The following is a 21254-nucleotide window of genomic DNA, read 5'->3' as shown; positions in this document are numbered from 1 at the left end:
CTATACGACAGTTTATCGTGGCTGTGAGCTGATGCGGTGATTGACGGCGTAGCGCAGCGCAGATAAGCAGACGCAACGTTGTAAGAGTCATCTATGTAATTTTGCATTGTCGGCGCGCTTGGTGAAGAGGACGGCAGACGGAAAGTGAGCGGTATACCTGGGAACGATGGAGGGGCGCCGAGTTATCGAGCATTGATGGGCGCTGTGGGATTCTCCAAAGTGATCCAAACAAACCAACCAACAATGGGCAAAATGGTGTGGGATTTCCGGTCAGCTTCTCGACTTTGAAAGAAAACGGTCAAAGCTGATCTACCTGTCCGGCGAGGACGACGATCTAGCCCTTAAAACGATGGGGGCGACGACTTGAGGGCGGCTTGGTAAAGAATTCTTAAGCGTCGCGCATGATGACATAGGGTCTTGGTGATCTTCAGCAGCGACGGTGGAGCGGCCTGGCGAGGAATTCTGCGATCTGGTAGTGAAGATCGGCGGGCATCCTTGCCCTCCACGCCCTCTGGCCAGCGAGCGGCGCCAGCCTTACTCTAGAAGGTAGGGCATAAGAATCAGCGTTGCGGTGTCCCTGCGGCCATCACCCAGCAGTCCAGGACCGGGGCTGGGTGGCCAGCCCCCCCGCGTTCGGTCAAGTGCGGGGCAGTAACGTAGGGCATCGGCAGGTTTCCTTCTATCCCGGGCGTGTTGTGGTACGTTCTGTAAATGCAGGCATGCAGGCACGAAGGGTGCTGAAGCACATCGTGGAGAATGCGGCTGGAGGTTGTGCGTGCGTATCGCAGACGGGCGACTTCTCTGTTCTGGCTGGCTGATAAGAAAACAGCAGGCCGGCAGGTGAATGCAGCTTGGCGACGAACGAGAGGTCGGAGTTTGCGAGAGACCGGAACATGACTGCTAGGGAGACGTTCATGTATGGATGATGAGAGGTGGCGATGAGGGCGACTGAATCAGTCCCGGCCCGCAGGGCGAAGATAATGTCGGTGATTGACTGCCGCACACACGTTTAGCGCAGAACGGCGACTTGGTAAGCTGGTGGCATATTCGAGACCGAAACATTTGGATTCGAGTTTACCGTTGACTGCAACTGTCGGATCGATTGTTGTACCGTGGCAGTGGCAAGCTGAATGTGGTTTTGACGAGGTGGGGGAGAAGCTGGATAACGACCGGCTTTCATCTGCCGGACTGTGACTCCCGCTCGGAGATCGCGAATGCGATTGGGCTGGAGGGACAATATCTCGCAACGAGTGATTCATTTGGAAAGAGCCAAGAGGAGTTTTTCAGCAGTGTTTCCTTGGCGCGTATGCAGTTTGTGCCGACGTTGCTGGCATCGTTCCAAGGATGAATAAGGATTCGGCGTGGAATCCCGATTGACGATGGCTTCTTCGATAATCGAACTCGGGTAGACGTCTCGAGACTAGATTCAGGCCCAGGGGTAGGCAGCTCCCACCGTGGTTACGAGATGGTTGTCACGGGACGAGTACGGATCCTATCGAGCGGTGGTGGTGAGATGTGACGGCAGTGACTTTGTGTTTTTGATGGTGTTCGTCCAGGGTTGGACCTGGGTCACACCGAGCTTGACTGTGGCCGGGCAAGGGAGGGCCGCCCTTGATGGCTGATGTCGAGAACGATTGCCTGGTCTCGGTCTCTCAGACGAGGGGCTCGCTACAAAATCACAGAAAGTATTGTGTGGCGATGCACCATTTTCGCTGTGATGCCAACATGATTGGCGAGAGTAGAAAAGCCCGTCACTCCCGTCCTTCTCCTAGCCGGGCGGTCTGGTCTGGTGGTGGTGGTGTCCATCCAAGGGAAGGGCCCGATGAGAGGGTTGTGAGGGTGTGCCAACAGAGCAAAAGTACGCGAGTGTGGGTGGGCTGGTGGGTTGGCGTGCGTCTGGCGTGCGGTATCCCTTGAGCCAAGACGAAGCCGCGAAGGAAGTTGTCGGAGGTAAGATACCTAGTCAGAGATCAAAGACTATTGGTAAGAATTCGCGGAGAACGTAGTGCGGATAGAGCTGGAGGAATTCGATGCGTCTCAGGATGTTGGTCCGGCTGGAATGGAAGAATTGCTGCCGAGACGTAGCTGAGGTTGAGAGAAGATGGTGGTGGTGGTTGATGGAGGGTGGTGACAGACGGCAGATGCGGAATGGACGTTGGCAGTTGGCAAATGGCAGATGGGTACGGAGGTACGGCGGGCGGTACGGAGGTACGGAGACGAGGACACAACCTCATGGAAGGAGACAACGTGGGCAACGGCCGGGCATGCGGAATTCTCGGCTGTCAGTCTGAGACGAAAAGGGAGAGTCCAAACCGCTGGAGAACTTGGATGACCTGATAGCCTGACAGGTATCCATACCTTCCCTTGGAATAAGGTACATTATGGCACCGTACCTTACCTAAGGCAGGAGATGCAGCATGGAAACGGAATTGACCTAAATGAGGTAGAGAAAGATGCAGCACCTTGATGAGTAACAATTTACGTCGGGCAAGAAAGAAACACCAGCAGCGGAAACGACGATGACGGCTCTTTCCCGGTGCTGAGTGACCGTGCCTGGTCCTTCCTCTCCATTCTTCAGACTCGTGGGGTCCGGCCCCACTCGGTGTTAGCATCGCCTGCCCGTTCCTGTACCTGATCTGCCATGTCACCTTCCCGTCGTTTCTGCTTTCCAAGGTACCTTACTTTTTGGAAAGGTGAGGCAGGCATAAGCTCAGAATGCCCCGTCTCTTGCTCCTCCTTCCATGACCGGGACCTTCTTCGACAATCGATCGCCGACAGGACATGGACGAGGGTACATGTGAAGAAGGCGAGGCAGGACCGAAAGGAACGTATCAATGCCGTAAAAGGAGTTTCGTAGGATATTGAGAAAGGGCACTTTGGCTTAGGCAAGGCAAGGCAAGGCAGGTCCAAGAAATAAGGTAGTGAAGTAAGGTAGACACGTGTGATGCGGCACAACGGCACGAATAAGGTGCACATTCTCGCCCGGTAACATGGCTTGACCAGACACGTTTAATCAATATGCTTCCCATGGCTTGTGTCTATCATCATGCGACCCACGGTTCGGCAAGATACTACCTTATACAGTCGTCGACATGACATGACACGGAACACTTGTTATCTGCAACTGTATCCGTGTGCCTCACCTTAGCTGCTGCTGCTTGCGAAACGGAAGCGACGGAAGGGAGGAGACGCAACAAGGTCTGATGGGCCGGGGCTGAGAACTGGCACATGCCTGGTTGTCGTCTCCGGCACGCCGTGCTGTCCCGGTCTCCCGTGGAGAAAATCACCCGTCTTGGTCCGTGTCGTCGTTCGCGGCTCGTTTATCTGGGAAGAGGGGTTCCGCTCTACCACTACACCTGTTACCTTGACGTGGTTGACCAAGTGGTTTGCTTGTCGTACGGATACTTGTCGAGACACATAGCGACGCACATATATCCTCGATCAAGCATTGTAAGCATTGTGAGCCTTGTAGAAGGCATAGGTATATGGAAGGCGCATATCGGTACCAAGGCATGTCTGTCTCTGGTAAGAAACCTTAGCACATTGTAGCTTCCAGGTCCACCTCAGGTTGAAGACGGAACGGCGGCGCCTCGATTGCGGGGTGGATTCTCGCTTGGCGGGTGACGGGTGACGGACTGAGCGCACAGGCCCCGTCAGGTCTTTCCCCTCTTGGCCATGGCTTTTTATAGAAAGGAAGGCCCCTGCCCTGGGCTCTGGGAAGCCTGGAGGGACGTTGACAGGGCCACGGCCAGGGACAGGCACGGGAGACGGGGGTGGAAGGAAAAAAATTGAGAGTTGAAGGTCACAGGCGGCAGACGCCAACACCTGGTCCCCACTTTGAGGTGCCTGGGCTAAGGCGGCGCTAGGCTGTTAGTGGTGGGTTAAGAGTCGAGGAAGCGAAGCTGCGAAGAAGTTGAGATGCTTACCTGAGAGGGAAGAAAAAAAAGAGAAGGCGGCCACTCAGGGCGCACCCAACCCCTCGCATGATGCAGCAGGGAAAAAAAAAAAAGAGGGGCGGGGTGATGGAGGGGGAGGGGGAGGGGGAGGGGCACAGTCCTTGTACCTTTTTCACGAAAGACATAGCCAAGGGGTACATGCGACACATCATCCCGCCTTCCAAAGGGGACTTGTGAGTTTGCGACCGCCGATAGACAATGGACTCAGTCAAGTAAGCGCAACGGAATTGGTGGATGGATTTTCAAGTCCGGTCAGGCAGGGAAGGCACGTATTGTTCCCAAGCTCCTTCTCCTGCCTGCCTCCTGCGTTGACCATCTGCACCGACCACTCGTTTTTTTCTCTCTCTCTAATGTACCTTACTGTGAGGACGGGAAGGGACCTTGAAGCCAGGGCCAGGCACCGCACCTTCTCCGAGTCCCAACGTGCGGCGCGCGGCTTGCGGCTTGCCTTCTTCAGGAACATCGTGTTGGACCCGTCTTGGTGCATCAGCTAAGGCACGGAAGTAAGGCAGGTCAGGTCGGGTAAACCGTAAAGTGCCTCAGGTACAGCAAGTGGCTGCCTCAAGTAAACCACCTTTTCGTCTTGTCCCTGACTGCTTTCTTCGAGATGTAACGGAGAAAAGTACGGGAACCTTATACCTACTACATTATACGTATTGGTGAGATACTCTACGGAGTAACTACGTAAGGTATTGTGGAAGGCGCGGATGGATCGAGGCTGCATGTCATTGCCAGAGTCATCCCTCCCTGTTTGTTGCTGCCGTGCCGTCCGTACCTGACCTGGACCTGACCAAACTGACTTTTCACTGACCCAAGTGACCTCGCCCCTGCCCACTTGAACATCGTAAGTTTGGTCGTGCCTTCCTGAGTTCCCTTCCTGTCGTCAGCCCGCGCAAAGTTCGGGCTGTGCCTTCCATTTGTCGCATCACCGGGCCTTGGCTTGTACCTTATCGCCTTATCCGCTTATCCTTATCGCCGCCCCTCCGTCGCCGCCGGTCATTTACGTAGTAAGGTAGTTCCATTGCCCAAGCCTCATCCCTCCACCTCCACCGTGGAAAGCCACACAGGCACAGCACATCATCTCTTCCAGACTCGACCCTCTCTCTACTTGAGGGATCCTTGGATACTTACGTTGCCTTACCTTAATTGCTCTCTCCATCCATCGACATATCGAGTCATCCATTATTACCAGCTTACTGCTGGAAGAAATACTCAGTCAGCCAACACGTTGACGGCGTCGAGCCGAGCCCCCAATCCCCAACCGCCGGCACGCACACTTTCAATCAATATCACCAACCCCATCCATCCATCAACTTGACGCTCTTACACGGATACCCATGACATCTCGCCAAGTGACACTTTTCAGCTTCGGTCACCAACCTCCCACCGCTCGTTGTCGCATCCACATCTCTCAAGACCACTTTCTACGGTTGCCTTCCATACACGACACTATTACCGATACAGCACCACCCTAGTCGGATACCTACCTACACCAAGCAGCCGTGCCTCGGAGGCCAAGCATTCACGCATCCACGCACCCGCCCATCGTGGCACCGAATGCATCCTGCCGTTTATCCCTTTTGCGTCCGTATCCGTCCAACTTTGTCCCCGCCTACTCTACCGCCTACCCCTGCGTAGGGTAGCAGCACAGCGCATCGGCAAGGAAAACGCCGCCAAAGTTCAAAGGTCCAGCTGCCAGCAGCACAGGCAGGGCAAGGTTCTCGACGGCACCGTACCTTGCTGTACGCATACACTACAGTGCAATCCACAGGACGGGAACACACTGCCTGGCGTATCAACCACCGTTAGGACGTAGTAGCTGCACCAGCACCAGCACCAGGACTGGCATCACCAACAACGGCGGCATCTAAACTACAACCACGGTGTACAGCGGCGCATCGCAACCTCGGGCCAGGTCCTTCACCTCACACACAGACTGGCTTGGCCGCCGTCCTTTTTGACTTTGACCTCGTCAACCTCGCATTTCGCAACTCGCACCCGTCAACAAACCCCCTCCGAGTTCCCGACCTGACCACCAATCCCCTGCCGTGCCTCGACCTTTCATCCTTTGTTCCTGGCAAACCCTCGAACCCACGGACAATCTTTCCAAGACCAGCATTCGCATTGCACCCCCCGTCTCTGCCTGTGTGCCTGCACTCGATCAAGCCAGCCCGCCAGCCAGCTATAATCGGTACCTTACGTCTGGCCCGCCGCCCTGTCTGGCACTGGCCACGCCGTCACAGCAACTCCGCCAACCAACCTCCCCGTGTGCCCCTCGCCGTGGTGGTGGCCCGGCGCTGGAGTCACCACGTTCTCCTCCCTCTCGCAGACGCCTTGCCGCTTCTCGTCCACCGCTACCTTAGGCTTAGCAACTTGGGCTGACCGTCGCCTACACCTCGCTCGACACTGTCCTCCGTTTCTCACGCGCCCGTCAGAGACCTTAATCAACTGCCACTTTCCTCGAGGCTTTTTCCCGCCCGCAGACGGATGAGCAAGCCACCTTTCCCACCGTTCCGGCCACTCTCGCCTTCCGTCCGTCGCCAGTCCGTCAAAGTCCTGGACCTGGACCTCGACCTCGACCTTGACCCCCCTCCCAACCGCCCGGCTGACTGGGATCTCACACCAAGCCGTCTGACTTTCATGTACCCCTTGTACCTCCCGCCAATCGACTCCACCAATACCACTACCGCCGCCAGGTCCTGGTTCTGACCCTGACCCTGGCGTCCGGCCCTGGCCCTGGACCTGGCCTGCCTTGGGTCCACCAACTCTTTCTCGTACACGAGTACCGCCAGCGCTTCCGTGTGCTGTGACCATCATCAACTACTTACGAATCCTCCCTCGCCATCACTGCAAGCCATATCATTTATCCCTTTTTCTCCCTCTTTCTATGATTCTCAACGGGTTTGGTACACAGAGAATCGCCAGGCCTTTGACATATATACAGTACCGCCAAAGAAGACTCTTTTGTGCCCTTCAACCCGCTCCAAGAATCAGGACCAACACGGCCTGCTCTAAAACGCTCGGTACTTGAGCTGATATTCGGTCCATACATATACTGCAAGTCTGCAACCTACGAAATCGTCGACCAAAACGCGAGGCACCCAGCTTGCAAACCCGTCAACTCGGATCTTGATTGGCATTGGACCGGACTACATTGGCTCTGCGATAGCCCACAGACACTCCCACCCAAATTCGCCGACTTGGTGCGCCGGATCCCCCAAGACGCACACGACGCACACCCCCAAGAGGAGGCTGGTTGGTTGGCTCCTCCAACCCATCTTAGACAAACTCCGCCCAGCTCTCGACACTACCTGTCGCTAGACTCGAACGAACGCAAGCAGGCGTAAAGCCGGAGGCAGGGGGAAGAAAAGTCAGCGAGGAACCACTGAGAACCACTTTACTGCAGCCAGCAGGGTCAGATCAGGGCACGTCTGTCATCATCGACCATTCATCGCCACACTCCCCTGGCAGGTCCTTTTCTAGAGCCGCCTGCCCCTCGCCTTACTGTCTCCGTACCAACTTGTCTCTCTCCTCTTCGTCCTCCACTCTGCTCCGTTATACTACGAAATACGCAGTCGGTATCCGTCCTCAACCGCGCTACCGCTACCAAACCGGCCTTGCACCTTGTTCCAGCAGACCACCCCACTCTCATCCAGGCCCGGGGGGATAGATCATCGACGTCGGTCGCACTTCCATCGGCGCTCTACGATTCTCATCTCTCTACACACATCCGGCCCACGACACCTTTGTCGCCCTTTCAAAGCCCGTTGCTGCCGCCACCACCACTATCATCACCTCCTCCTCCACGCATACCTGGAACGGAGAGACATCCAAGAGTTCGAACCCAGACAGCAACTTCTCGGATGACTTGATTCAGATTCGGGACATTTTTTCTTCTTTCTTCTTCCCTTTTACCCCTCTCATTCCGCCCTTCCCCCGCCCTTCTTCAGCCCGCTCTCCTCCCGGCTCAAATCATACTCAAATACCACCTTCCGCAGCCCGCACTCCCCGCACCTGTGCTGCTTTTGTGCTCGACTCGGCCTCGCGAGCCTGCGTCCGCACTTCCTCCTCCACAGCGAAGAGGATTTTCCCAGGCTGTCCTCCCCGACGCCCGCTTATCCTGAATCACAGCACAGTTTGAAGATGGCCGCTGCATTTAGACCAGTAAATTCGCCTTTGCCTGGTGCCGATGTAAAAATGGACGACAAGATGATGACGACGTCACCAACCACCCCGAAGCCAAGCACTGCACCGCTCCCGCGGACACCACAGGCCATGGCCGAGGACGTGAAGACGCCCACGAAAGCAACTTTCAGCAGCAGTAGCAGCGGCACCGCCGGTCTGGCATCCCAGAAGCCTTTGCCAAGTTCGCCATTTCCTCAGGCTGTCCAGGTTCCCGAGAGTGCCGAGAAGGTCAAGACCCCGACAAGAGCAAACTCACAACACTCAAGGAGATCAAGGGACTCGGAGGATGTGGACATGGACGAGTCCGATGGCGAAGGTGAAGAGGGATCTGATGACGACAGCGTTAATGCCGATGGCACCAGATCCAACAAGAAGAAGAAGTCGCAGCGATTTTATTGCACGGATTACCCGCCCTGCAACTTGAGTTTTACTCGAAGCGAACATTTGGCCAGGCACATTCGGTAGGCCCTCTGACGTCCCCAAAGACGGTGATCGTTTGCTAATCGTCCCAGGAAACACACCGGCGAGAGACCATTCCAGTGTCACTGTTCGCGCCGTTTCTCCCGTCTCGATAACCTGCGACAACACGCACAGACGGTGCACGTCAACGAGGACATCCCCATAGATTCCTTGGCAGCGACTGGTGCTAGATTCCAGAGGCAGATGCGCACTGAGCGTGTGCGTCAGCAGGGCGGCAGGGCTCGCGCTTCAACAGCTGGCAGCGCGCCTGGTCCCGTCAGGGGTCACTCCAAGTCACTGTCGACATCTAGCATCGCCAGCGTGGGCTCCATCGGCTCAGCCTTTGGACCTCGAGACGACATTCGACGACGCCCGCCGCCTCTCGTCATGGCAAGCGACCCCCGCTCCCGCCTGTCACTCGAATCGTACCGAAGTGCCGGAGACGGTCCGTACGGCTATCGCCCTGTCTCGCCAACTGACTACAGCACGCCGACGTCAGCGACCTTCTCTACTGGTCAAAGCAGCCCACGATGGGGTTCGGCAATCGCTTCTCCCACCACCACGCACTCCCGGTCTCACAGCATGTACTCTTCTGGCTCACGAACTCCGGGCCGGCGACTCAGCGTGCCGTCCGGCGTCAACCCTTTCCAGTCACCGCACGGCGCACCGGTCAACAGAATTGTCTATGGCAATGGCCCCGTCAACACTTCCAACATGGGAGCCTTCTCCCCCGCCCCCAGCAGCCATCTGGCATCCCCGACAACGCCGACATCCGCATGGTCTGGAAGGAGGGACTCGACCTCGTCTAACGCAGACGAGGCTTGGCGTAGGCGAACTTGGCATCCTGATACAAGGACCTTCAACACCAACACCAGCCACCTCAGCAACGTACTCACTCCCGGTCAAATTCAGCCGAATCCCGCGCCGCCCATCGTCAATGCTCCCAATCCTCAGCAGACGCTTCGGTTGCCTGGCATTGAATCCTTTGATCCCCTGCCATCAAGACAGGTGTCGCCTCCCAAACGGATCCCGTCGCCGATGATGGTCGATGCCGAGGGTACTCACCGCCGCCCCATGCACCCCGGCACCGAAGCTGTCGCTGATGAACGGCGGAACGTGGCTCAATGGGACATGAGCTTGCACCGCGGCCTGACAAGATTGGACATTGCTTCTAACACGACACCTCCGCGCGATAGCGCTGGTGCGTGGGCAAACGAAGTGAACCAGGCAGTGCAGGCACAAGCAGAGCAGGTACGCTTGAACCCGCCGACCGTGAGGTTCGAGGTCGACCCGCCTTCGTATGCCAACTCGGGCGCATTCACCCGCAACCACCAGCACACGATGTCGGCGCCGTCTTTTGCACACAGAGACACCAAACGCCACGGATGGTATCATGGTCCCATGGGAAGCAACGTCCATGGACCTCGCCCGGAAGCGCCTAGCCAAGATCCTCGTGGACCCCACGTTAACCGTATGGTCCATCCCAACATGGGTCACTTTGCTGGATTTCCCGGACGACAGCCTGAGCCGCAGCAAGCCCAGCAGCAACAGCCTGGCAACCCTGACCCTCTGAGACGGTTGGAGGCATTGGTGGCCGTTGCCACGAGCGAGGGAACCACTGCCACCGCGTACTAAGACTCTTTGGTGGACCCTCAACCCACTTCCTACAACATGCCCGCCATGTGCCGAGAGGCAATGGTACATATACGCAACACGACTGACGAATTTCCTTTTTCCTTCCCTGGAATCCATGTCGGCAGAGCTTTCAGTCTCTACACGACATACAGTCGCTTTCTTATCATGATATCCCGTTTTCTATGAATTTGGTGGGCAACTGCATTTTATCTATGGCAGGCGTTGATACATAGCGTTGAATTTATTTTCCTGTCTGTCTGGGTGTCACCACCCTCATCTCAGCTCATCTGGATTACGGTCGACTTTTCCACTTTCTCTTTCTTATCATCTTTCTTTTTCATTTTGATATCCTGCTTCGAAGTTGACGGTTTCCTTTTCAGTTTGCCACCTGGTTTGGTTTACCATTGACGGTTTTTTTCCTTTTCTGGCAGCGATTTCGCAAGTAGAATTTCCCATCTTTGTTTTTTGATTCCCCGTAACGCTTGCTCACGATCAATGAGATACCCACTCATTCCGGGATGATGGATTCAGTGGTGGATAGTAATGTGTCGCTCTCTGAGCGGTTGAGACAGACGGACAGTCGGCCTGCACGCATGTATATGGAAGCAGGCCAAGGAATGGAGGCAAAGGTCGGCGGATATGTGTGTTGACGAGATACCCAAGCTTGGTAACGACCGGCGGCTTTGCTTTATGGGAAGCCTGGTCGATGCTCACAAAGTTGGAAGCGATGGCTCAAGGCCATCACCAAGGATCGGGCGGTATACATGTGTCTGTAGGCGTACAACCGGAAGGAATAACGACGCACATGCTCTCAATGATTATCTTATCTGGAAACTGTTCTCTCTCTCCTGGTGAATGATGTGGTCTAAGAATTTGCTTGTGATGAGGGGAAGCGTGCTAAAGTAGGGCGATGGATGGCCAGCCTTTCATGCATGATGATGTGGTTCATGTAAGCGGTGCTGCAGCTTGTTTGTCAGGCGGCAGCCAATAAAGCAAGTTCAGTGACGACGATCAAGAGATTGAGAGACGCGGGGGGCAAGATTTGATGGATTTGCGCCGAGTTCAAACTTTCATTAGGGGAATAATGACTGACAATCTTCTGAAGATGCCCGTGTACGGGGTACGGATATGTGCAGCCCGGCTCCTTCAGGGGAATGCCGATCATGTCTGCCGAGTTTTTCTTCAGCGGTCAGGCCGTTGGGAGGTGGATCTGAGGGACCGGGGCTGGAAGAATGCCGGTCACGGTCGGTATAAACCCAATTCCACTTCCCTGCTTGACGGGTGGTGGATTCTAACATACTGGAGATATTTCCTGGTTACTCTTGTGTCTTTAGCATTCGGGGTTTTGGACGGGTCCGGGAGTCCGTTGGGGGTATCATTGGCACGTTGGATGAGGAGTGTGACTGAAACTCTGGATGTATTTTGTGCTTTTCATCTAGAGGTGTTATATGAATACCAGGTGACTAACAGGTGTAAGACCAAATGTTGGAAACTCGTCGACTGCAAGTTTTGTTTTTTGAGTAGGGTTTCCGAGGTCGCCAGTGAGACCTGATCTAGGCCATGAACTCCTTTGCTTTGAAGAATTTCATCTGATGGTTTGTTTCGAGGATAGGTTCGGGAGTCGGGCGGAGCGGTAATTGGTACCTAGTTCTTCCTAGTCTGAGCACGGTAACAACGCGGGGCAGAGGAGGAGGAGGAGGAGGAGGAGGAGGAGGAGGGCGGGGAAAATATGAGGAACTTGGGAAACTGGAGAATGGAGAATGGAGTTGTTTGTTAGCTTGACACTTTGGTATCCACAATGTTGCAAGAGACGAACGGGGCCGAGGGATGGGGGATGAATATTTATTACCGATTTGCCTGGTGTTGTCCTCAGTTTCCGTTTTTTGTTAAGAAGCACAGAGACTGGTCTACCCTCTCTTTGTAGACCTCTTCATCTCTTTTCCGACAATAAGACTGATACATTCTGAGCACATCATGTTCTCTAAACCACCAAGTCCTCCGGGCCTCTTTGGGACGACACTCCTCGCCCTCGCCGTCCTCATAACCTCAACCTCCGCATCAGCATCCACATCAGCAAAATGCGACCCTTCAACATTCACATTTCCCGTCATCCCAGGCCTCCAACACATCAAAACAACAGCCGTCCAAATCCACAACTACACCTCTTTCCCAAACCGACTCTCCGAGGCCTCTCTCGCGACAACATCCGCCTCCGCCACCGGTATCCCGCCCTTCTGCAACGTCACGGTATCATACATACACCCAGGCCATGATGACCTGGTCAATGTACACGTCTGGCTTCCCCTCGAGAGGAGCGCGTGGAATGAGCGGTTCATGGGGTTAGGTGGCGGCGGGTTCGTCGTCGGGGAGGTAGACGGCGATGGACCGAGCGCCGCAATCCAAGAAGGCTATGTCGCTGCCGTTACCGACGGCGGACACCTCGCGAGTTCGCCGCCTGATGTATGGGCTTTACGAAGCACGGGGAACATTGATTGGCCGTTGTTGGTCAACTTTGGATACAGAAGTCTTCACGAGCTCGCTGTCGTGGGTAAGGCGGTGCTGAGGGCGTATTATGACGCCGAGGAGAGGTATAGCTACTTCAAGGGATGTTCGACGGGTGGACGGCAGGGGCTGGCGGTTGCGCAGCGGTATCCGGGGGACTTTGACGGGGTGTTGAGTGTTTGTCCGGCCGTGGAGTTCCCTGCTATGGTGACATCGTTGTATTTTCCGCAGTTGGTTATGCGGTGGAGGGGGTACTGGCCTTCTGGGTGTGAGCTGGGGGAGATTGTGAAGGCTGGTGTTGAGGCGTGTGATTTGAGTGATGGGAGGAGGGATGGTGTTATTGGACGGTTGGGGGAGTGTGGGTTTGATGTGGGGACGGCGGAGGGGAGGGAGTTTGTGTGCGAGGATGGGAGGAAGGGGAGGGTTTCGAGGGAGGCGGTTGAGGTTGTTGAGGAGGTTGTGAGGGGGGTGCTGGATGAGGAGGGGAGAGAGATGTTTCCGAGTTATGTGCCTGGGACACAGTTTGCTGGGTTGCTTGCTATGATGAACAGTGTCTGCGAGGACGGGACGGATCGAACAAGGTGTGCAGGTGTGCCGTTCTCCGTGACGGATGAATGGATCCGGCTGTTCATCGAGAAGGATCCGGCGTTTGACCCGACGTCGATGTCGAGGGAGACTTTCCGGGATATTTTCCGGCGTGGCGTGGAGGAGTACGATTCCGTCATTGGGACGCCTATCCCGGATATGAGAAGATTCAGGGAGCGCGGGGGGAAGGTACTCATGTGGCATGGCATGGCGGACCAGGCTATCTCGATCAAGGTCGGAAGGGGACTGTATGAGAAGGCCAAGGGGATCGAGGCGAAGCGGGGGTTCGAGATTGAGGCGTTTTGGAGGTATTTTGAGGTTCCTGGGGTGAATCACTGCGTTTCGATGTATGGAGCGCCGTTTCCCTGGAGTGCGTTGGAGAAGTTGAGGGCGTGGGTTGAGAAGGGTGTTGCGCCAGAGCAGTTGGATGCGAGGGGGTTCAAGATTGGAGAGGATGGGAGGGTTATTGTCGATGAGGAGGTTAGGAGGATTTGTCTTTATCCCGAGGAAGGGGTTTGGAATGGGAAGAAGTGGGTTTGTGTTAAGCCTGGCCAGAAGGTTGATGTGTTGAAGGAAAAGGAGGAGCTTTGAGTCAGGGGTTGTGGGATGCTTGCTTGAAGGCATTTAACAACGTAATGACACCCATTGGTTGTTCATAATCCGGCCATAAAATTTATACATGATATATACACACAGAAGTCTACTCCGCCTCACTTCCATCTTCTGAAAGGATGCGCCTCAGTATTAAACACAAACTCGTCCAGACTCACTAACCCAGGCTCACTAAAGATGAGATAGAAGTACTTCAACGTCTCCCCCATCCAAAACGACTCCATCGAGTCCGACTGCGGAGGCTTTCCGTCGGCTGTGACATCCCACACCGCCGTGTTCGCCAGCTCCGTGCTCGTGGCATTGTCAATGGACGAAAACATGTCCCACGCGGAGTCTAACAAGCTTGCATCGGCCGTGGTGCGGTACATGATGAAAACGCTCTCGATTGCTTCTGGCCGGAGAATGTAGCGCCGGTCCGGAACGGCGGAGAATCCTGGAACAAGGCGGTCCTTCTTGATGATTTCGTCTGCTGTGAGGACCTCGTCATCATCCTTTCCCTCTGCCCGTTCGAGGACGTGCTTCTTGTAGAGGGCTTCATCCCATTTGCATTCTTGCTTGGAGGGGCAGGGTACCATGTAAAACGTCTCCGGCATGATGCCGTGCGGAAAGGACTTGTAAGCATACACGCACCCGTCGACGAGTTTCCTTGCCACAGCTACTTCATCAGGGTGGTTAAACAGCTTCCCACCAAGGGCAAGAAGCCCGCCCATGAAGCAGACAAGGTGCTGGCCCTGCGGCTCCTGCTCAATAGTACGTACGCCGTTGGATTCGCGCGAGTGTGCCTGCCCCGCGATGAGGATATCTTCGTTGGTTGGCGTCATGGGCCGGAAGAGGTTATGCTCGATGGCGGGGTTCACGGCGGCTTCGTACATGGACTTGTACATTCCGCTGCGTCCGCCAACGAGGGCGGACATTTTGGGGAGGTATTCGTAGAGGGAATCGGCCATGGCGCCGAGGGTGAAGTCCTCTCCCTGGTTGAAGACTTCGTCTTTGGGGTTCACGACGAGGGGCCAGAGACCCGGGATATTGGTTTTGTTTTGCTGCCGTTCGAAGATTTTCATGATGCGTTGGGTCGCATCCCAGAACTTGGGGTCGCCTGTTAGTATTGAGAGGCGTGTGAATTCCATTGACAGGCTTCCTATCTCCGCTACCAGGGCACCGTTACCGACGTCCTGGGCGTCACCGCGCGCGGCTTCGCCTACTTTCCAGCGGGTGATGGGCATGCGGTTCGGCGTGTCAAAGGCCTTGTAGAGCATCTCGCCGACCTCGGCAGCCTTGCGGAGGAGGCGGACGTCGCCTGACAGGTCAAAAGCTGAGAGGAAGCCGCCCAGATACCGGATAGTCGTCTCAAAGACGTTGATGTCTTCGAGGTCAGTGTGCGTAAAGTCGATCGTCACCGCAGCGGTGACGGCCTCGTCGAAGTCGGACTTCATGTCCATGATCCAGAGGGTATCGAGGGAGTCCACGAGGGTCGCGGCCCAGCCTCCAAACGTGTTGCGCCGGCCGCCTGATACGGGTGTCAGTTCGTCTGAGAGCCAGGCGTGTCTCCGGTACGACGACCAGGCTTTTTGAAAGGCCTTTTTGACGGTCTGTTGGCGTTCCTCGCGAACGCGGCGTTGGGTGCTCGTTTCGGGCGGGAAGTGGGCTTGGACTTGGGGGAAGCGGACGGAGGGGACGGCGGGGAGCTGGCGGAGAGGCTCCGGGGCCGGGTGGTGGACTTTGACGGTCCGCCAGAAGTATGTTTCGTCTTGTTCTGTCATCCATTCTATCGGTTTTGGCGGGATGGCCGATGATGAAGAGGATGTTGGGAACGTCGGTAGACCGCCGTCATTGTGCCATAGGAGAAGGAGGAGGAGAGAGACGGGGAGGCCTAGGAGGACGATGCCTGGCATTTTTCGCCTTGCCAGGAGCATCTTCTCTTTGTGTGGTTTTGGGAGTATTTAGGCTTGTCACTCTCCGGTCAGGATACACACGTGTCAAACGTGAATATCGCGTCGTGGAAAGTGAGAAACGGGAAACGCGCGAAGGAAGGCGAAAGAGAGAGAAAGAGAGTGAGAAACCAAGACTGTTGCCGTTTTCTCTGCTTCGCGCCTAGGATCTGGCGGTCGTTTACGTATTTTGGACTACGGCCCGGCCGGATTTCTGTCCTTATCAACCCCCGTCTGTGAGTTGTTGGTGGGTAACTTGCAATGGGCCTCAGGGGTTGCGGGCTTGTTTGCTCGTTTATCTCCCTCTTCTTTATTTTTGTTGTTCCCCCGTTTGCTGTGCCGCCTGAGGAGGCAGAGGTAGAAGAGGGGGGCGGGAAGTCGGGCGCTTAAGAATTTTGGGTTGCTGCGCGGGCGACGCCCCTGGGCAGTCGTTCTCAATGCGTATGCATGTGAGGTCTGTTGGTTTGCGCACTGGTTGTGATCCTTGTCGTTCACATCTTGGCGGTTGATCGCAACCAGTTTGAAGCGGAAGAGTGGATGGTCTGAGGGCTCAGAGAGGGACGCAAAGCAGACGCATCTCCCGCGCAGCTCTGTGTGCATGCAATCCGTACGGTATGGTGCGTTTAAGCGATCAAGGTCGCGCAGTAACTCTTGTGATTCGGCTATATGACCACTTTGGCTCGTTGCAGCGTCGACTTTTGTCTGTTGGATCAGGGATCATGGGTAGCTCGGTCTGGGCATGGCGAGTGCCGTTGCGCCATTTGGCACGCCTTGCTTCAACTGCGGGCCTCCGGTCTTGATGGCCGGAGAGGAGAGTCAAATCCAAGTGAGTGGGATGATGACTCCATGTCGAGTCGAGCCAGGTTCGAGAGGTACAGTACCCGGGCCTCACGGCGTGAGAAGCCTCAATGGCCCACGATAAAAGGTTGAATGGCGACCACATCAGAGACCCCTCGAGGCTAATTGCTGCACAGTAGTGACGCGCGCTCAAAGCGCCCAGTCTATCTTCGCTCAATATGCAGCTTAACGCCGGGCAAAAGCATCTAAGTGGTCGTACCGTTGCGTCGGAACGGAAAGCCCGCTTGTGGCTTTGTGTCATTGGTTGAGTTTCTTACTAGCTTCGTTATATAGACATGGGGGTTTGTCTTGGCTATCCTATCACAGCAGATGAGACTGTCGGCTTTTCATGCTGGGACCTGAACCAACGGACGGGTCTACATATTGGAGAGACACTGTGTCGGCAGGTGGCAGAAGGACTGTGCCAAAGAGTGTACGATGCCTCCGACCATCGAGGCTGTTTTAGAGTTGACCAGATTCTGTTGCAGGAGGCTGAAAAGGGTTGGGCGTACCGGCCTGTTGTGGTTTGATGTGAGTGTCTGAGGCAGGCGGCGCAACCCGTGGAGTTGGAGTTGCGGTGGGAGTTGTGGCAAGTAAGAAAGAGTTGATAACTTGCTGGTGCCTCTCTGCAACCCTCTTGTCACATTCCAGGTGTTCGCCTGCCTCTCCCTTGGGAAAGTTTCTCTATTGTGCAGTGCCTTCCAGGAACATCAAATCGTCAAGTTCAGTCTGGAACCTGGAGTTCCGGGTTGACAAGAGCAACAGCATCATGGCATCTTTTCTGTTCTTATTTCTCCTTATCCTCAACGTTCTCCCCCATGTGGCACGAGTGAGGGCCGCCTGCTACTACCCAGACGGCAGCATCGCCCCCAACGATACACCATGCCAGGACCTCACGGCCGAGTCGACGTGCTGCGGACAGGGCTACGCGTGCCTCTCCAACGGTATGTGCCAGGCGACGGGGAAAGAGTTGTCCAAAGACGGAGCCACAGAACTCGTGAGGGGCGCGTGTACTGACCGATCCTGGCGGAGTTCGAGTTGTCCTCTGTTCTGCATCAACCCGGAGACGGATAACGTGGCGGGTGGGATCGGGATTGCAAAGTGTGACGGGACGGTGGAGGAGTTGTACTATTGTATCAACTCGGTTATGAATACGGTCAACTGCACCGCCAAAAAGAATGTCTTATTCTTCCAGCGTAAGCCATCTGTCTTTGTCTACCACCTGTACCTCGTACTCTTCAACTCGGCGCAATTCTTTGGGTAAAGTTCTGACCAATTCATCATCGCAGAATCACCCACTGCCATCACAACAGTTGGCGTGGCAGCTACACCAACTCCATCATCATCGTCAATAACATCATTGTTAATAGCAACAACCGCTATCATCGCCTCTTCTGCAAACCCTTCAAGCGCACCAAACCCGAGCTCGGTAGCCCTAAGCAGCGCAACTCGAAGTCCACAAAGTAGCCCTACAAGTAATCCCGAACCCAGCCCCAATGCGGAGACGGAAGTAACAAATGACAAGACTGTCATAATCGGCGCAGCTGTCGGTGCTTCCATAGGCGGTCTTGCGCTTGGGGTCCTGGCGGCCTGGCTGTTCATCTGCCTCCGTCGACGGAAGCGCCGCGCCCGAGAGGAGGCCGCTGCCAACGCCCAGGCACAAGTGGAACATTATACACCAGGGCCGCCGCATGCCAAATACGTCAGTCCGCCTGTGTTTGATCAGGTTTACGAGGCGCCCAATGAGTGGAAACCTCCGTTGGTTTCGGATCATTTTGCTCCTCAAGAGCTGCCGGCGTGGCAACCGGAGCCTCGGAGAAGCTGAAATGCCATAAATCGAGGGTATGACTTTTCTATATCTTCACCTTATGATAGCATGTAATGATACCCCAGTCGGCTTTGGCTACTAGGGAGATAGAAGCGCGTCTTAGCATGGTCGGTGGCATATTCTATTTCACGAGTTGAGCGTGTTGGAGGTCTGGATGATTCTAATTTTGTCGTGTTTATGTACTTTTATAACTATAATCAATACAAACAAGAAAAGGTCCTATGACTAAAGTAGGAGGGTATCAATAGCATTCTTCCGCTCAGTACCAAAGAGCCTTGTTCCAGAACTTGGCCTGGGCATTCGCCAGGTCGTCCTCCTCAAGGTAAAAGGTGGTGTTGAAGACGAGCTGGGTGCCGGCAGCAGAGCTGTTGCCGTACTGGGGCCACTCGATCTTGTCCTCGGGCCACATGGTGTTGGGGTTGCCGGTCAGGACGAAGGACATGAGGTACTTCTGCATCATGACGGCGACGGTGGCGTTGACGGAGGTAGAGCCACCGCCGGGTCCGCCGGCACCGCCGGAGGGGGGGCCACCAGCGCTGGAGGAAGCAGTCGCCGAAGCGGCGACGGAGGTCGCGGTCGAGTTTGAGGCGGTGGAGTTGGATGTGGCGGTGCCTGTGCTGGAGGTGGAGTCGGAGAGAGAGTAGGTGCTGTACCCTGTTTGATGTGTTAGGTGATATGTAACACGTAGAATGAGAGGGGAAATAAGCTTACAGTAGTAGCTCTGGTCAGTGCCATGAGTGGCTTGGTCAAGGGCAACCATGGCGTTCCAGGTCTGGTTGTTCATGGCGTGGGTCAGGGCCAGGTTGTGGGCAGTCAGATCAAAGTGCTGCTTCATGTCGGAGAAGCGCAGACCAGGGGAGGTGTAGTCATCCTCGGGGTAAAGTGACAGAATCTCGTCAACAACGGCATCGTTGATGGCGGGAAAAAAGATGCGGAGGTAAGCAGCAACATCCTCAGTGGTGTTCACGCCGTCGTAGGCCTGGCCGTTAGCCTCGTGCTGCTCGTGAGTGATGACGACGGGGCCGGAGAAGTTGAAGCGGCGCTGGTAGAACTGGGCCTCGTAGGTGTCGGCGATGATGTCGCCGTCGACGCGGGGCTGGAATTGGTAGTCATATGCGTCCTGGACCGTGGTGGCGGCCGTGTTGAGGGTGTCGAAGTCGATGGAGCGCATGCACTCGAGGCTGCCGCCGGAGCAGCCGGCCTCGGTGGAGACGTTTTGCCAAAAGGCTTCGGCGTGCTGGTGGCCGGCGCCGGGAACAAAGCCGGGAGACATGACGTATGCGCGGTTGTAGAGCTGCTCGGCGTGGCCGGCGAAGCGCTTCACGGGGGTCAGCTTAGATGCCTGGTGATGAGTTCAAGACGAGTACTTACAGTCATCTGGAAGAGGGTCTGGGAGCCACCAGCAGAGAAACCCACGGCGGTGACATCGTCGGGGTTACCTCCAAAGTTACTAATATACTTCTTGGTCCACTCGAAAGCGGCCGTGACGTCCCAGATTGCGGTGTTGGAGGTACCACCCTCGTGCAAGAAGGTAGGGCCGTTGGCGAGGCCAGTCATACCGAGACGGTAGTTGTACGCGACGTAGACGAAGTCGGTGGAAAGGTCAAAGAGACCCTCAGGGGTGTTCTCGGACTTGCTTCCGCCAGTGAAGCCACCGCCGTAGGTCCACACCATGACGGGGAGATTTTTGCCCGCAGCATCGGCGGGCGCCCAAACATCGACGTAAAGGCAGTCCTCAGCGGAGCTACAGGCGACATCGGCCGAGGCCAGGTCACCGGTGTTGACTTCCGTCTCGACGGGAGGCGCTTGCGGCTTGGCCCATCGGAGATCGCTGGTGGGAACGGCGGCGTAGCGAATGTTCTGGTACTTGTAGTAGCCGACGGACTCGTTGCCGGCTGTGGCGACGACGGTGCAGTAGTCGAGAGTTACGGACGGGAGGGATCCGGGGCCGGAGGTTGCTGTGGGCGCCGGGGCGGTGGTCTGGGCCGCGGCCGAAGCTGCCATCAGCAGGCAGGTGTTTGTGAACTTCATCTTGTTTTCGAGCTTTGAAGCGAAGGTGAGTAGCGATCGGGAGGTGTTGTTGGTTTGCGATGCTCCTCAAAAGCCTTTCCGCTTCAGGGCCAATATCGTGGGCTGTTTATATAGAAGCAAGCGTCCAACTGCAACTCCCTTTCTCAATCGAACTTTTCACCAAGACGGTGATCGCCGTGCTAGCCGGTGAGAAGGACGCGTCCTCCGAACCGGGTGACGTTGTTCACCTCTGAGCCTCATTTGCAAATCGTCATGCCAGCCCCTCGGGAAACCCAACATTAAGGGTCATTTCGACAAACAAGCGTCGTGGGGAAAATCTTTGGGTCTCCGAGGTTTGTTTTTAGAAGGTTAAACAAATGCACAATTGGCCGATTTGGCTCGCAACAGCCCCACCGAGAGGGCCTTATTAGTGGGATGAACTCTTAGTGTGGCTCATGTTCATGAATCGTCTGCGCGGCTTCGCCATCCCATGGCTTTAGCGCAAGGAACTTGCCGTCCCCTTTACCTCGATTTTGACTTTTTTGAGTCCACACGTCTAAACGCGTCCTCGGCGACCTTTCCTTTTCCCCAGGGTCAGGATTCGAGAAGGGTTTTTAGTCCTTGGGGGCGGCGAAGGTTGAAGCTTGACGCGCCGATCTTCAGCCCAGCCAAGCCAGGCGGAGTGTGGGAGGTGGGGTTGAAGCGAGGAGACGGCCC

General features: G+C 55.7%; 6 protein-coding genes across 6 annotated transcripts; 3 read left to right on the top strand and 3 right to left on the bottom strand.

The window, feature by feature from the left end:
• Positions 1-2186: 2186 nt before the first annotated feature.
• Positions 2187-3126, bottom strand: BDZ83DRAFT_621501 (uncharacterized protein). Its single transcript, XM_060508271.1, has 2 exons — positions 2683-3126; positions 2187-2636 (listed from the first exon to the last, which is right to left on the bottom strand). Exons 1-2 carry the CDS (start codon positions 2974-2976, stop codon positions 2283-2285), a joined length of 648 nt encoding a protein of 215 aa, XP_060364903.1. The 5' UTR covers positions 2977-3126; the 3' UTR covers positions 2187-2282.
• A 4973-nt stretch (positions 3127-8099) lies between these two features.
• Positions 8100-10235, top strand: BDZ83DRAFT_577829 (uncharacterized protein; the record flags this gene model as incomplete). The annotated part of the gene is made up of 2 exons (XM_060505059.1): positions 8100-8602; positions 8654-10235. 2 exons carry the CDS (start codon positions 8100-8102, stop codon positions 10233-10235), a joined length of 2085 nt encoding a protein of 694 aa, XP_060364902.1.
• Positions 10236-11975: 1740 nt separating this feature from the next.
• Positions 11976-13951, top strand: BDZ83DRAFT_621499 (Tannase/feruloyl esterase). The gene has a single exon (XM_060508270.1). It carries the CDS (start codon positions 12210-12212, stop codon positions 13911-13913), a length of 1704 nt encoding a protein of 567 aa, XP_060364901.1. The 5' UTR covers positions 11976-12209; the 3' UTR covers positions 13914-13951.
• Positions 13952-14032: 81 nt separating this feature from the next.
• On the bottom strand, positions 14033-15694 carry BDZ83DRAFT_577815 (family 47 glycosyl hydrolase; the record flags this gene model as incomplete). The annotated part of the gene is made up of 1 exon (XM_060505056.1): positions 14033-15694. One exon carries the CDS (start codon positions 15692-15694, stop codon positions 14033-14035), a length of 1662 nt encoding a protein of 553 aa, XP_060364900.1.
• Positions 15695-17468: 1774 nt separating this feature from the next.
• BDZ83DRAFT_699446 (uncharacterized protein) lies at positions 17469-18524 on the top strand (the record flags this gene model as incomplete). The annotated part of the gene is made up of 3 exons (XM_060511411.1): positions 17469-17895; positions 17989-18278; positions 18357-18524. 3 exons carry the CDS (start codon positions 17469-17471, stop codon positions 18522-18524), a joined length of 885 nt encoding a protein of 294 aa, XP_060364899.1.
• Positions 18525-18674: 150 nt separating this feature from the next.
• BDZ83DRAFT_741113 (esterase) lies at positions 18675-20885 on the bottom strand. Its single transcript, XM_060513083.1, has 3 exons — positions 19899-20885; positions 19239-19845; positions 18675-19181 (listed from the first exon to the last, which is right to left on the bottom strand). The coding sequence occupies exons 1-3, from the start codon at positions 20556-20558 to the stop codon at positions 18787-18789; spliced, it is 1662 nt and encodes a 553-aa protein (XP_060364898.1). The 5' UTR covers positions 20559-20885; the 3' UTR covers positions 18675-18786.
• Positions 20886-21254: the final 369 nt, after the last annotated feature.

The sequence above is a fragment of the Colletotrichum acutatum genome (genome assembly GCF_030867785.1).
Source record: "Colletotrichum acutatum strain CBS 112980 chromosome Unknown BDZ83scaffold_47, whole genome shotgun sequence".
In the NCBI taxonomy this organism is placed as follows: domain Eukaryota; kingdom Fungi; phylum Ascomycota; class Sordariomycetes; order Glomerellales; family Glomerellaceae; genus Colletotrichum; species Colletotrichum acutatum.
The sequence above is the reverse complement of the archived record's forward strand: the minus strand, read 5'-3'. Positions and strand labels throughout refer to the sequence as shown.

What these genes read in the sequence shown, in the direction of transcription:
- BDZ83DRAFT_621501 (XM_060508271.1), bottom strand. Translation starts at nt 2,976, where the DNA reads ATGTGCACCTTATTCGTGCCGTTGTGCCGCATCACACGTGTCTACCTT. An exon ending in CTGCCTCACCTTTCCAAAAA is followed by an intron (nt 2,637 to 2,682) that starts GTAAGGTACCTT and finishes GTGACATGGCAG; the next exon opens with ATCAGGTACAGGAACGGGCA.
- BDZ83DRAFT_621499 (XM_060508270.1), top strand. Translation starts at nt 12,210, where the DNA reads ATGTTCTCTAAACCACCAAGTCCTCCGGGCCTCTTTGGGACGACACTC.
- BDZ83DRAFT_741113 (XM_060513083.1), bottom strand. Translation starts at nt 20,558, where the DNA reads ATGAAGTTCACAAACACCTGCCTGCTGATGGCAGCTTCGGCCGCGGCC. An exon ending in AGACCCTCTTCCAGATGACT is followed by an intron (nt 19,846 to 19,898) that starts GTAAGTACTCGT and finishes ACCCCCGTGAAG; the next exon opens with CGCTTCGCCGGCCACGCCGA. An exon ending in CACTGACCAGAGCTACTACT is followed by an intron (nt 19,182 to 19,238) that starts GTAAGCTTATTT and finishes CACATCAAACAG; the next exon opens with GGTACAGCACCTACTCTCTC.